This window comes from Pyxicephalus adspersus, chromosome Z (genome assembly GCF_032062135.1).
Source record: "Pyxicephalus adspersus chromosome Z, UCB_Pads_2.0, whole genome shotgun sequence".
Taxonomy (NCBI): Eukaryota; Metazoa; Chordata; class Amphibia; order Anura; family Pyxicephalidae; genus Pyxicephalus; species Pyxicephalus adspersus.
Genome location: NC_092871.1, coordinates 52229326 through 52243732, shown reverse-complemented (window position 1 = coordinate 52243732; position 14407 = coordinate 52229326). Strand labels below are relative to the sequence as shown.

The following is a 14407-nucleotide window of genomic DNA, read 5'->3' as shown; positions in this document are numbered from 1 at the left end:
TGTATTTTTTTTGGAGAGCTTAAATAAATCAGGCCCAATAATCTGTTACCCTATTGTTTCCTGTTTGTGGAAGCTGTGGAAGCTGGACCCTGGACAGCTCCATTCCACTCTGGCGGTTAGAAGAGTAAATGGTAATTACTGAATCTTAAAGAGGGTAATTCATTAGGAGATGAAAGCTGCAATTTCTGACCAGATTATAAATAGAACAATTAGAACTGCTTTCCTGGTAAGTGTTCTGATCCCATGCCTTTAATATCCTCTGAATCACTAATGCAGAATATGTATGCAGCCCAGATGTTCAGCAAATTGTTATACAGTGATCTGCATGGCAACTTGCATCATCTCTCACCTTGCAGTATATGTAAGCTTTAGCAAAACCCAAAAATGAAAATAATACATCAGTGTATGCTTATATACACTGTACAAAATACTATAAAAATGGCTTTCTTTTACCCATATTCAACAGAACCTAATCAGTTGTTTTAATGAGAACCTTGTATGTGCTTATATGAACGTCTCAGATGAAAGTTCTTGTCCCTCTATTTAAAGAGGGAAATAGATTTTTTTCCCCTAGCATTTTTTTGGTGTTGCAAAATATTTATATAGTCATGGACAAAAATATTGGCACCCTTGCATTCATATCAGAAAATGCACCACTTTTCCCAGAAAATGTTTCAATTAAAAATGGTTTGGTGTTGTCATGTTTATTTGTGTTGTTGGCACTGGAAGAAAACAAAAAAGCAGAGAAAAAAAAATCTGATACATTACATTAAAAATGGCCTGGACAAAATTATTTGCACCCTCAACTCAATACTTGGTAATCTATCCTTTGTAAGAAATAACTGATGTTTATCGCTTTCTGTAACAATTAGTGAGTCTTTTCATCTCTCTACTGGACTTTTGGACCACTCTTCTTTTGCCAGCTACTCCAGGTCTCTCAAATTCATGGTGGTCTGTCTCCCAATTTCTGTTTTTAGATCTCTCCACAGGTGCTCTATGGGATTTAAATCTGGACTCATTGCTGGCCACTTTAGAACTCTCTGGCGCTTTGTCTTAAACAATTTCTGGGTGCTTTTTGAAGTATGCTTTGGGTCATTGTCCTGCTATAAGGCTCATGACCTCTGGCTGAGACCCAGCTTTTTGACACTGGGCCCTACATTGCCCCAAAAATTCTTTGGTAGTTTGCAGATTTTTTTCCCCAAAATTTTTTGTGGAATTACAAGGTAAACATGGCAATAAGCCAGATAAGGCTGAATAAACATTTAATGAAATACATTGAAAATGATAAAGAGATACAACATTTACAGGGAAGTATCAATCTAGCACAAAAAATACAGCTTATCTCGTGAATCTAATATGTGGGCGGAAAGGGCCAAACCACAGGAGACAAATACATAGGGATGGAAGGGGTGGCCTACTTTAAGGAAAAGGGGAAATAATGTAGAAAGTAATGGGGGGGGGGGGGGTGGCAGGGGATAAAGAGTGTATAGAAGAGAAGATTAAAAGGGAAAATACAGGATCATTAAAGGCAGAGTAGAGAATGATCCAAGGATGAAGGAAACATTTTCCTAATCTATAGTGACCAAATTGCTTCAAAGATTCCCACAGAATCAGTTTGGAGAGCTGTGCATTTTTCGTGAGTAAGTGTACAGTAGAAAGACATGAAGGCCTGCAGTAAAGCGGAGCCGTGGGAGGATCACTTGGTATTGGCACCCTGAAAAGAGCCATGAGTAGGTGGTAAATTTTGGTCCAAAAGGAGTGGGCCATGGGACACTACCAACAAACATGTAAAAAAGAACCCAACTGAATACAAGTAGGAAAGCATTGAGGAAAATGTCCCTGGGCACACCTAAATAAACGAGACAGAATAAACGAGATGTCTAAGGTACCATCTGAAGAATACTTTGAAACATGACACTTGCGCACCTGCATTAGTTGAGCAACTTTTACAGTGCCAAATTACAGAGTGCAAACACAGAGTGCCAAATTTGGGACCAAACATCCGAGTCCAGGGCATAACCCTAATCCCCTTTCCCATCTAGTATAAGGGGGAGAAGAAAATTTAGAAAGGAGGATGGACATGACACCTTTCACATGGGGAGTGGAGCAGCAGAGACGTTCGAAAGGAGACAGAGTCCCCAACATGGGGGGACTGTGAGATATACTTGAGAAAAAGTGTCCCATCTGTAAATATCTAAAAAACTCTGTGGTGGAAATAGAGTAAATATCTTGAAGGTGAGAAAAAGGAAGAACCCCCACTTGGGAATAGAACTTATACACATGGGTCAGGCCACAAAAAGGGTAAAGGAGGATGGGTAAATGAGAACAGGAGGGAATGCCGGATTAATAAGGAGGGTAAGTAAAGGAGGGTTTAGTAAGATGACATAATTGTGCAGCTAAAAAATAAAAAGAGAGATGTGGAACCACTAGACCACCCTTATCATAAGGTAAATAGAGAGTAGAACGAGGAGTATCAGGGTGAGGCCCAATTAAAGGACAGAATCAAAGCTTGGAAAGACCGGTGAACTGCAGAGGGGATTGGGACAGGAAGGGTGCGAAAGAGATACAATAACTTTGTTAAAAAGGTCATTTTATTAGCTGCGATTCTACCCAACCATGGTTAGTTGTATCGGGACCACTGTTGAAGGACAGAGCATAATTTAGGGATAAGGGGGAGGGGTAGTTAGCAGCATACAGGGATGATGCGAATATATGATAATATATATATTATCATGTTGTCTTTTTGATGATTAAAATAATCCTTCCCTCCCCCCTTTTTTATTTAAAAAAAAGGTTTATATTTGATTGTATAAAATTATATGTAAAAATAGTGTGTATTGTAGAATTTGGATTTGCATTTTGTAGAAGATTTGGGCATTTTGGGCTGTGAATCTGTGGAGCTGTGGATCTCTGTGTCCTGTGGGGCGTGGGAGCCCCCTCAGTGTTACCGGAGGTATATTTTTCTGATTATTACTGATGGGGGCTCTATCTCTTCGGGGATGAAGTTCCCTATAGGGGAAGCTGTATGCACCCAGCTGAGCACCAGTGTTCCATTCGACAAGATGGCGCACGCGGCTTAAGAACATTGTTGGGAGTCGCGTGTCTGTGTCTGTATACAGGAGGCATTTGCTTCCAGGTTGAGGGGCGGGACATTGGTCCGCCATGAAGGACACCATCATTTGGGGGAGAATAAGAAGAGTGGAAGGACGCTGGTGGTGGAGGTAAGATACACACGCCTATATACAGGATCATATTTGAAATATGGAAATGTGTTGTTGATATATTTTTACTATGTATATAAGGGTCAGCGGTAATATTGTTTTGGAAACTTACTGCAATTCTATTGAAAACAAGGTACTTCACTTCACTTTTTGTTTATTTATTATTATTGCTTTTAATTATATAACACTTCTTTTCCATACGTGGGTGTTTGCACCATTTATTGAATAGGTGAGTTTATTATATATGTGGGAAGATTATAGCTTTTTGGTGATAATAAACAATTGGATTGGGGATATATATGTGGCTTTTAGACTACTGCACAACTTAACTGGTGTAAGGGAATGTTAATTAGGAGAAGTTGTTTTTTTATATACAGAACACCATGGTAAATGGTTTCATGCATAGGGGTTAAATTTAATAGTGGGTCACATTAATGTAGCGTGTTTTAATGATTTGTGTAGGTATTATGGTTTTGTGTGTGTGTATCAATGCATACGTATATAAATATATATATATATATATTATACATAAAAGACTATTTATTTTATGGCAGTGGTAATGCAGGATACCCATTTGGTTCCTTCTTGTCCCCCTGCCCACTGTATGAAGGGACTATGGCTTCATGGTTTTTAGTGTAAGTTTTTTGAGTGTTTGTTTGATTCTTTGAATTATAATATGTTTTTGATAAAGATAAGGATTTGTTCATGTTATTTCATTGAAAAAATCTTTTAGTCATAGAAAATTTTCCTCCTGAAGAAGTGGACGCGGGGATAGTGTCGAGCGTGAGCGTCAAGGATAGCATGTATTTGTATTTTGCATGCTTTGACATGATGTGATGGTTTAATAAAAAATCTATTTGTGAAAAATGTAAATAAATGAAAATGTATAAAAAGTTTGCTTAAAAAAAAATCACAATTTTTGATTGGAGAAATAATTTGTAGCATACAGGTGTGAGAAACAGGAAGTACGATGAATACCCGGATATGTAAGGAAATCATCAACCCATTGGAAATCGAATGTTGTTTTGATGAATGTACAATAGATGGATGAAGGGATAAATTCAAAATTTTAGTCTTGGAACTGTTAAGAAGAAGGCCAGAAACTTGACCGAAGGAGCAGAGAAGGGAGGTAGGAGAAGAAGATGATTAGGCAGAGAGATAGAAGAGTTAGTGATAAACAGTAAAGCTACGTACACACTTCCAATTATTATCGTTGGCGCCGGTCCGGTCGTTTGTTTCCAACGACTTTCCTCGTTCGTCGGCGTCGTTGGTTACTTTTTTAACGAACGATTTTTGCCCAATCGATCGTTCGTTTTGAACGATAAAAATTGGAAGTGTGTACGCACCTTAAGGCATCATCAGCAAACAAGAATAATTTATGGTGTGTATCAGCCACAGAGAGTCCAGTGATATCAGGATTGTTTCTGATAAGGCATGCTAAAGGTTCAAGAGCAAAGAGAAGAGGGCAGAGGGCATCTATGTCTGCTTCGTTGGGGATGGGAAAAGGTGAGGAATGATAACGAGCATATCTAATCATAGCAGAAGGGCTATCATAAAGAGACAGAAGCCAGTTAAAAAAGAGAGGGCCAAAACCCCCACCAAGTGACTGAATCAAAAGCTTTCCGTAAATAAAGTGACATGAGGAGTGCTGGACGATTTTGATGTTGGGCAAGTTCAGTGAGGAGAATGAAACAAACTTGGTCCCTATGGATCAAGCTTTCAATTATCATAATAAGTCGGTTGGCCGAAATCTGGCTAGGCAAGGCAATGGCAAAGATTTTAATGTCAATATTAATAAGCGATATTGGACAGAAGGGAAGAGTCAGTGTGTGGATGCAGGATCATACAAACAGTGGCTTGTTAAGATTCTGGACAATTGATCTGCAGCTTGAGTGGTAAGAAGGAGATTCAGTTCAGCTATAGAATTCTCCAAAGCGGCCCTAGTAGCTGAAGGAGGATTGGAATGAAAGGCATTGGAAGCCTGGTAACATTCAGTCTCACGAAGGAGAAGTTTAGACTTGTGTTTACATTTTGATTGGGCAGCAATCTGAATAAATTTATCCCTAATGAAAAGTTTAGAAACCTCCCAGAAGGTAGTAGGGCAGATATTGGGAGTGTTAAGAAAGGTACTCCTGCATGGAAGTATGAATACAAATAGAATGCAAATGGAGAGATCAGATAAGGTGAAGTCATTCATAGACCAAGTTCTAGAAACACCATAGGCAAGTAAAGAAAAGAGGGTGATGGAGACAGTACAATGATCAGACCAAGGAACTGGATGGCAGTGGTTACTAGCAGGAGGTCCAAAGTAGACATAAAAATTAGGTCAATCCTAGAAGAAACCTGGTGGGAATGGGGAAAAAAGGTATAACCACGAGATATGGGATGGAGTTCCCTCCACGTATCAGATAGGAAATATTGATGAAGTAAAGAACAAAATTGTCGAGACATACCCTGAGAAGATGAAGAGGAGGTGAATCTGTCAAGAGGAGGAAATAGAGTAAGGTTAGAGTCACCACAAATAATACCAAGACCTGTGTAGAGAGATTAGGTGGAATATACTGGAAATTAGGTTGGTGTGCGCTGAGTAAGGGGCATAATAGGAAACCAAAGTGATTTCTGTATCATGCAACAATCCTGTAAGAATAAGGTAACAACCCTCAAGGCCATTTATTTCTAAATGATATACAAAGTTCAGGGTATTTCAAAAGCCAATCGGAACACCATTATCTTTACTGGGACCATTGGCTGGGAAAATCTAGGAAAAGGGGCGCCAAAGTATGGTAGTCTTCAGATGTTATAATATTATGCAAACAGTCAAGACTACCAGTGCCTGCAGAAGCAAAGCAAACCCAAAACATCAGTGAACCACCTCATTGTATGACTGTAGGGATGATGTTCCTTTCTTTGAAGGCTGCTTTTTGTTTTCTTTAAACAGTCAAATAATGTGCCTTACCGAGTAGCTGTATTTTTGTCTCATCTGTCCAGAGGACTTTCTCCCAGAAGGATTGTGGCTTCCACAGGTGAGTTTTAGCAAACTCCAATCTGGCTTGTTTATGTTTCTGTGTCAGGGGTGGGGTCCTCCTGGGTTTCCTGCTTTTTCAATCAGATGGCTACAGATGCGTGCTTTGAGTACGTTGTACCCTGTGCCTGCATGTCAGCTTGAATTTGTTTGGAAGTTGATCAAGGTACTTTATCCACCATACAATTCTTCATTGTAACATATCATCAATCTTTCTTTTTTGTCCATGTCCAGAGAGATTAGCTACAGTGCCATGGGCTGTAAAATGCTGCGCACAGTGGACACAGGAACATTAGGATTTCTGGAGATAGACTTGTAGCCTTGGGATTGTCCAGGCTTTTCTATAATTTTCAATCTCAAATCCTCAGAGAATTCTGTGCTCTTCTTTCTTCTCTCCATAGTCATTGTGTTAAACACAGACCTTTAAATCTGAGAGACCTGAAGCAGCTGGCAAAGGAAGAGTCAACCAAAATTTCAGTAGAGAGATGTAAAAGACTCACTAATTTTTACAGAAATAAACATGACAATACCAAAGCATTTGTAATTGCAAACATTTTCCTGGGAGAAGAGGTGCATTTTCTGACATTAATGCAAGGGTGCCAATATTTTTGGCCATGACTGAATATTTAGGTACTGTTTACCATGCCAATTTAATTTTTAAATGAACACATTTTTGATACCACCAGTATCCGATGCAGCATTGCTTCATAACATAAAGGAGGGATAAAACGTTTCATGTTTCTGCACTGGGTCTACAAATGAGAGATGATATAACCAGTCATTGATAAACTTATTCTAATGAATGCTAATTAGGTGCATGTGATCATTTGGTGGCAGTAGTATGAGTCAAATGAAACAAGCTTCCAGATAACAAAGTGACAAATTGTGCAACAATTAGCTGAACACCAGAGCTGCACACTTATTCATGGTCAGAAATTCAGAAGGTATTGAAGACAGAGGACAAGACACCAAGCAGGATTTATTAGAACCAGGTCAGCAATGGTAGTTTACATAATCTCTCAGTTCGCTTTAATGTTCTTTGAAGTTAGTTCTGTTAGTATGTAAGGATATCTACTTCGATAATACCCAACAGACAGCTTTGAAATATATATCACTACCTCTGACTGAGTCCCTTTTGGACATGCAGGGTATCAAGCTCTTGCATGCTGCCACGACTGACTGACACAGTAGAGTTAGCGAGGCGGATGGCCCGGCGCTTGGCACGCCGTGGACAGCAGGAAGTGGTTAGCCCCTGTTGGGAAGAAACCGATGTGCTGCGGCTGGTCCTATACCCAATGGATTCTGTCATCAGAGTCTCACTGTATGTGTGCTCATCTGTGAATTCATGGCACTGGAAAGAGAGAGAAGAAAATAAGAAAAAGTAAGCTTACTCCATGTCTCACTGTTGTTGCCCCATCATCTTCCTGACAACACAGTCTCCTGGCTTCTGAGTTTGAATAAAAGTGCCAAACAGCTTTGTGGAGGTTTAGGGTTCTTTGATTCTTTTATACAAACCTTGCACGTTTGGTAAACTTTTGATTTTGTGAAAATAATTCACCTAAATATTTGCAGACAGATTTATCATGTTTGTAGACAATTACACTACTCATCAATTCAAGCACTTGGGATTTAGGATCCTCTGAAGATCTGTAAGATCAGGTGTATTGCTCAGGTGTACTGAGGTTTTGTAGTTTGACCAAAAAGGCAAATTTTATCAGCCTAATGAAGTAATACGCTCATCTCCATATGTTATCATTATGAAAATGACATGAATAAAAGTCAGAGCACAAACCACTAAAATCACATTATATACAGCAGTACTTTTCAACACAACAGGGTCCGATAGTTAGATCTGTAACCCCAAATTGAGTGGAGGGCCAAAAAGAGGAGGAAGAGGGTGCAAGGAGTGTTATGGGAAGGCAGGGGGGTAAGGTGGCTAAGGACTGATATGCTTTCAGGGACAAGTTGGGTGAGGTAGGTGGCAGGAAGGTGTTGAGAAAGGTGGTTGAGTAAGGTGACTGTGAGGGGGTACTGTAACAAAAGCAGAGAGGTAGGCATGATTAAGGGACCTTGACAGAAGGGAAAGGTGGGTTCCCCCTTTTCCCAAGAGTTGTTGTTCATCCCCTACCATACAGTACAGATAAACTGATATCCTCGGAGCAGGGAAAGGTAAGGTGCTAAGTTACTGTTGGGAGGGGAGACAGACAGAGGAGCTGATTTGTTCTTTTCTTACCTTCAATAATTTTCCTGTTGTTTTGTGAATATAAGATTGTTTGAAATTATGTGTTTTCTCGTTTGCATTTCTAAAGTTGAGTATTTGTTCCTAACCATCCTACACCAGGTGGCTGTCAGCTTGCATGACTTTTTCTGTAATGCTACTATTTACTTTATTTGTCTTTAATATCATACCGTAGTCTTCTCCAGACAGTGCAGGAGGTGATGATGTTGCAGTTCAAATGCAGAACGATTCTTCACAGTCAAAGCATGGGTATTTCTATCATCCTGTAAAATCACAAACATGCATGTAACAATCATCTAGTACATGAATCACATTGTAGCCAATAAATTAATTATGAGGTGCAAAATGTTTCTAAATGGCAGCCTTATTAATGTAAGGATAGTGACCAATAGAACAGTAATATTTCAAAGATAAAAAAGACTAACTCCAAAGTTATTAAGTTTTTTAGTACCATAGTTTATTTTAGTTTTGGATACACTTATTATATTTATTTTAGAGTATATGTTTATGAAAACTGTACTATTTTCTCTAATTCTACCTTGTGTACATGGATTGACTTCCAGAATCTAAGTATTGAAGAAAATTGCTATGCCAGGGTCAGGATTTTGCTAGCTTTTTCATAGGAAATCGACTCCCAATCATGTGACTCCTTCTAGATGGAAACCAAAAACCTCCTAAACAGAAAGCCTGAATTATGAAGGCTCTCGAATGCTAGAAGAGATAGGTTATCATGGGGAAACCTGGGTGATCCAGGAAAAATGAAATGGATTTAGTAAAATCATTGCTATTAGTTCATACATGCAAACATTTCAATCCTAAACTAGAATAATATTCCAGACTAGATAGACTAGATAGATATTCCAAGTTTCCCGGATCAATCCTAGAATAATATTCCAGACTAGATAGACTGGATAGATATTCCAAGTTTCCTGGATCAATCCGGTTCTCCTATAATAGTCTATCTTCTCCATTCTTGGAGAGCTTTAATAAATCATGCTACGAATGTGTATATTCCTAGTAATTTACTTGAACATTAGCCAAGCTGCAATTTCCAGAGTATAGGTAGCTGCCAATTGGGGCCATGGTACTAGCATCCAAGAAGGAGATGGTGAGAACTGAAATACATGTGGGAGTACTACGTTTGAGAATGTTTGTTTAACTTTTGCTGAATGGTTGCATTTTCACTTTAACTTCCACACCTTGTTCCTCAGGTCCCTTGTCACTGGAACAGAAAGTGCAAAGAAAGCTCACTAGAAATCTGATTCTATTGATATTTTAGTTTGAGGTCTAAAGCTGCGTACACACTGCCAATTTTTGTCGTTGGAAAGGATCTTTCACGATCCTTTCCAACGACAAGGGAGTGCACGATGCATGGACGGTGCTGTACATACAGCACTGTTCATGCTCTATGGAGAGGGGGGGGAGAGCGACGGAGCGGCACCCTGCTGCGCGCTCTCCCCTTCCCTTTCATTAGGATCGGCTAACGTCCATCGTCCGTGAATCCGGCAGGTCGGTCGTCCGGACGATGGACGACACCGACTGTACACACGGCAGATTTTCGCCCGATAATTGGCCGATGCCGACACCGACTGTACACACGGCAGATTTTCGCCCGATAATTGGCCGATGCCGATTATCGGGCGATAAAAATCTGACGTGTGTACGTAGCTTAAGGAGGATGTCCGTGTATTGTAAGTTGTAAATTGTGTAAAGAAAAGGTTGTACCAGGCATATGCCTTAGAATACACTTCAAAGTTACCATAGTTTTGTCATAAAATTAAAAACTAACATGCGTCTTATTCCTCTTCATCAGGGCATATGCCGGTAAGGTCTGGGAAAAGGCTGGACTGAAAGTGGGTAACCTGGAGAGATTTCTCTGGCACTGATTAAAGTGTTGCTCTGGCTGCCAGTCTAACAGTTTGTGTGTCCTTGATGGGTGACACAGATGTCAGAAAAACGTGACAATGGTAACTGTTCCCCACTCTATTTCAAAACAAAAGTGTTGACAGCAGTGTAGATTTATTCCTAAAACACAGAACCATAAAACAAGACTAAAACTTACCTCCAGACCACCATTTTCTTTGTAACGCAAAAATGCATTGGTTGTGTTGCTCTTTGCAAGTCTAATTCTGGCTAGGCGAATTTTCTGCAAAGTCATAAAAAAAAACAGGGTGAGGTTGTAATTTGGAAATGTTGGTTGAGTTAGTACTCTTAATACTCTCTTTTCACTTTCAAACAGGTCAATCAGACAGATGAAAATATATATGTGCAGCCAGTGTGACAGGCATTAAAATTGAGCTGCATGAGAAGAGCACAGGCTCAATTTAGCACATTTCCTAAATTATCTAATCTGACATTGCAATAGCCTTCCATATAGGAGTAAAGAAACTTTCTCTTCATTACTATTTGCGTAGCATACATAGTCCCAAAGAGACAATGTCTGAGCGTGATAAGTAGTTGCTAAGGCACCAGACATATACAGGTTGCTGTGGCATGTGGGCAGGATGTGGTATGCATGACTATTTTGCACAACTAGAAAATTAAAATGGTGCAGGTGGGCTCTGCAAGTTGTAGGCTTGTGAGGCTTAGACCTTCTTCAAACAAAGAAAGTTACTGAGTGAATAGTAAAAGGTTCTGACCTCTTCCTAGCACCCCACAAATGAAGTAAAGTGTGGCACAGCACCCAAACATTTGATTCTACATGACAACTGTCTATAACTTGTTTAGCACAGCCATCAATCCCCCCCCCCCCCCACACACACACTATTAGGAAAGCATTACAGCCATGGACTAAACGCTCCACACTTAACATTGCTGCTAAAAGCTCTTCTGCATCCAGTAAAATGTTATTAAAGACTAATTTAATCAAAGCAACTGAATGAATTATAATGGCTTCCTAATCTGTTGGATAGGAAGGAGAACTGCATTTTAAATGTCTTTTAGGTGTATAGATAGTGAAAACAAAAATATGTAAGTCAGAAAATACATTTGCTTACTTGCTGTTGCCTTCGCTTGTCTGCTCTCTGATTCTGATGGTAAATTCGACTGAAATTGGATACAATGACTGGGACAGGTAATGCAATGACCAAAACTCCACTCAGGGAGCAAATTGAACCAAATATCTTCCCAGCTATAGTGTCTGGAACCATGTCACCATACCTGTAAAGAAATGTGCAGGGAGAGGATGAAAATATTGTTTAGTCAGTATATGCATCATATAATTATGCTTTTTTTTCTTTAACGTTATTTAATTATGTGTCCAGTATATAATGGACATTATAAAATACTTGGGAACAGTAAACATCTATTACATATTACACTTTGTTTTACAAATGGTGTGTACTTTTTTCCCCACAATTTAAAATATGCATTTTGTATATTTTGCTGTTTACTGCATGTTTATTAAGAAAAAAGTGAGTGGTTTTTGACAAGTTGCCAGCATACTCTAGTTTACTGCATAGATATTAAATAAATAAATCTGTGCTCTTTTTGCTCCTAAGAGCTTGAATTGGCAAGGTTTCAGCACACTTTAGTTTTTAAACCCTCCTTTTTTGCACATTTTGTATGTACAATGAAAGTAGTTTTACGTTTGGCTGATTCAGTTCTCCTGAGTCTCTGGCTTGTCACAAAAGTGTTTTAAAGGAACAACACAAAACTCTTGCAGAATGCTGTCTTCCTGCGGAATGTTACTGATTTACAAAGTTCTGCCAGTCTTAAAAGCTTTGGTTATCACTATTCCCATATTTATAATGAACACTGCGAATCTGAGTTGAAGAAATTGTAGGGTTGATGTTACCATGTTTTTAGCATTCCCTCCAAACAGGAGATTTTGCAGCACACAAACATGGGGTAAGAAGATGTAGCCCACCTAAATAGCAGTGCCTTATAAAAAATTCAAACTAAAGATAAATGAAATTTACTGCACAGCATTTTACTGATTTTATAGTACATCTGCCCTGGAATTGATCTCTAAAATGTGCTTGTAATACTTTATACAACCTGCTCGGATGAGGACACTGCTTCTCTCTAAAACCCAAAGCCTCAAAATTGCCAACTCACAAAAATAACCCATCAGTAGCAATATCATTCATTATTCAGGAATTAAAGTATACTTGTTAGCCATGGGCTGTGTAAGCAGCCACTCTGCAGTCTTACCCAGTATTCCGTTCACTAAGAATTAGGCAGCAGAGACTGTTGATGACTACAATATCAAATGGTGTGATGCTTAGTTCTCAAAAATAATTTTAGACAATAAAGGTGGCTGTCTCTATTGTATGCCCGTGGCTGGTGCCTTTTCAGTATATATTTACATATATTCATCCAGATCTGTTGAGAAACAATAAACCAGCTACATATGGATCAAGGACAGGAAGCTAGAATACCAGGAAATATATTATATCACCCCTAGCAATCTGTTATTTTATCTCTTAGTAAATATACTTTTTTATTTCCATTAGTTTTTCAAAGGTAAAAATATAAACATATGTAAGCAAAGAATCTTTACCCACTTGGATAAACTTTAACTCTTTACCTGCCAAGGATGTATTAATTGTACATATATCATGGCAGCACTCTCTTTCCTAGGTTATATATTACATACATGGAAATGTAGATGCCTCCTTGCAGGTTCATTCTAGGGCACTCAGATGAGACATCATGGATCCATGCACACCATTGATACTTTTGTAAAGTGGATCTGTCACCAAGTGTGTGTACCAGAGGTGTAAGTGGCAGAAAAGTCCTTTTGTGTCCAATAAAAAAAGGCCACATTGTACCCTTCCCCTGACCCATGATGAGATAAAAAGGTTGCAAGTCTTGTCCCAATCATAGTTCTTCATACCTATTGGTGCAGACATGAGTGGTTAACAACCTCTCTATGAGTGGTATGTTAAACACACCATATTTTCCTTTTATAAAATAATACTTTTATTTACCATTTTTAGCTCTTGAAGCCTCTAGACACTATTACTTTAAGGTTTTAAAGCAAGTATATAATCTCATATGCATTACACAACACCTTGAAAGACTTTACACCAACTCTGGAAAGTCATTTATGTGCATACCATTGTGTGTAATGGATGCCTTAAGCTGCGTACACACGGCAAATTTTTCTCGCCCGATAATCGGTATCGGCCAATTATCGGGCGAAAATCTGCCCAGTCAGTTGACAGTCATATTCAAGTTCTAATTGTTGGACCTATTGATTCAAAGCTTTGTGAAAGTGATGTTCTAGGTTTAAATCTACTTTTAACATAAGCAAACACAATACAATTCTGAGATTTAATGACTGCAAACCTCTGAAATTGTTCTGTGGTGTTAAGATTGTTGATGTGACATCAGCCTAATGCAAAACAGATAGTTGCAGTGCTGAAAGTTTGAAGTCTCTTTTTTTACAGCTCTGTATACTTTTGACCTTTCTTGTTCTGTGAAAGTGTTTTTCATTTCAATATACTTATTCATTACTTGATGCAGTTTTATCTTGTTAAATTTAGCTGATTTTTTTAACAAAAATTTGTGTATAACAATTTTAGTGTATGTTGTTGTATAAAATAACAAAAGCAGTGTTTGCAATAATAGTCACTTTGTATCAAAAGATTTTGGCCCAAGTACTTTTATTTACTGCCACTAGAAGTCTTTTAACCCACCACCCTTTCCACGCTTGTTATTGGACAGTAAAAATAGCACAGTGATAACCTTATCTCTTACTTTACTTTCCCTTGTATTACAATGCTTCTTATCAGCACATGAATTAACTGGCTCTTTGTACTGCTTTGTCTTCTCACTATCAAGCCCAACTTTACAGGGATTGCAAGTGGTTGGTAGTATGTAAAATTCGAACACTTAAGCTGCGTACACACTTGCAATTTTTGTCGTTGGAAAGGATCTTTCACGATCCTTTCCAACGACAAGGGGCTGCAAGATGCA

At 38.7% G+C, this 14407-nt stretch overlaps 1 protein-coding gene across 1 annotated transcript in view; it reads right to left on the bottom strand.

The window, feature by feature from the left end:
- KCND1 (potassium voltage-gated channel subfamily D member 1) overlaps positions 1–14407 on the bottom strand; it is a 98576-nt gene that overhangs the window by 34205 nt on the left and 49964 nt on the right. The window contains exons 3-6 of the mRNA XM_072431425.1: positions 11479–11641; positions 10545–10628; positions 8653–8745; positions 7362–7594 (exon numbers count right to left, since the gene is read on the bottom strand). Of these exons, the coding sequence (XP_072287526.1) occupies positions 7362–7594; positions 8653–8745; positions 10545–10628; positions 11479–11641 (573 nt within the window). The remainder of the gene's footprint in view (positions 1–7361; positions 7595–8652; positions 8746–10544; positions 10629–11478; positions 11642–14407) is intronic.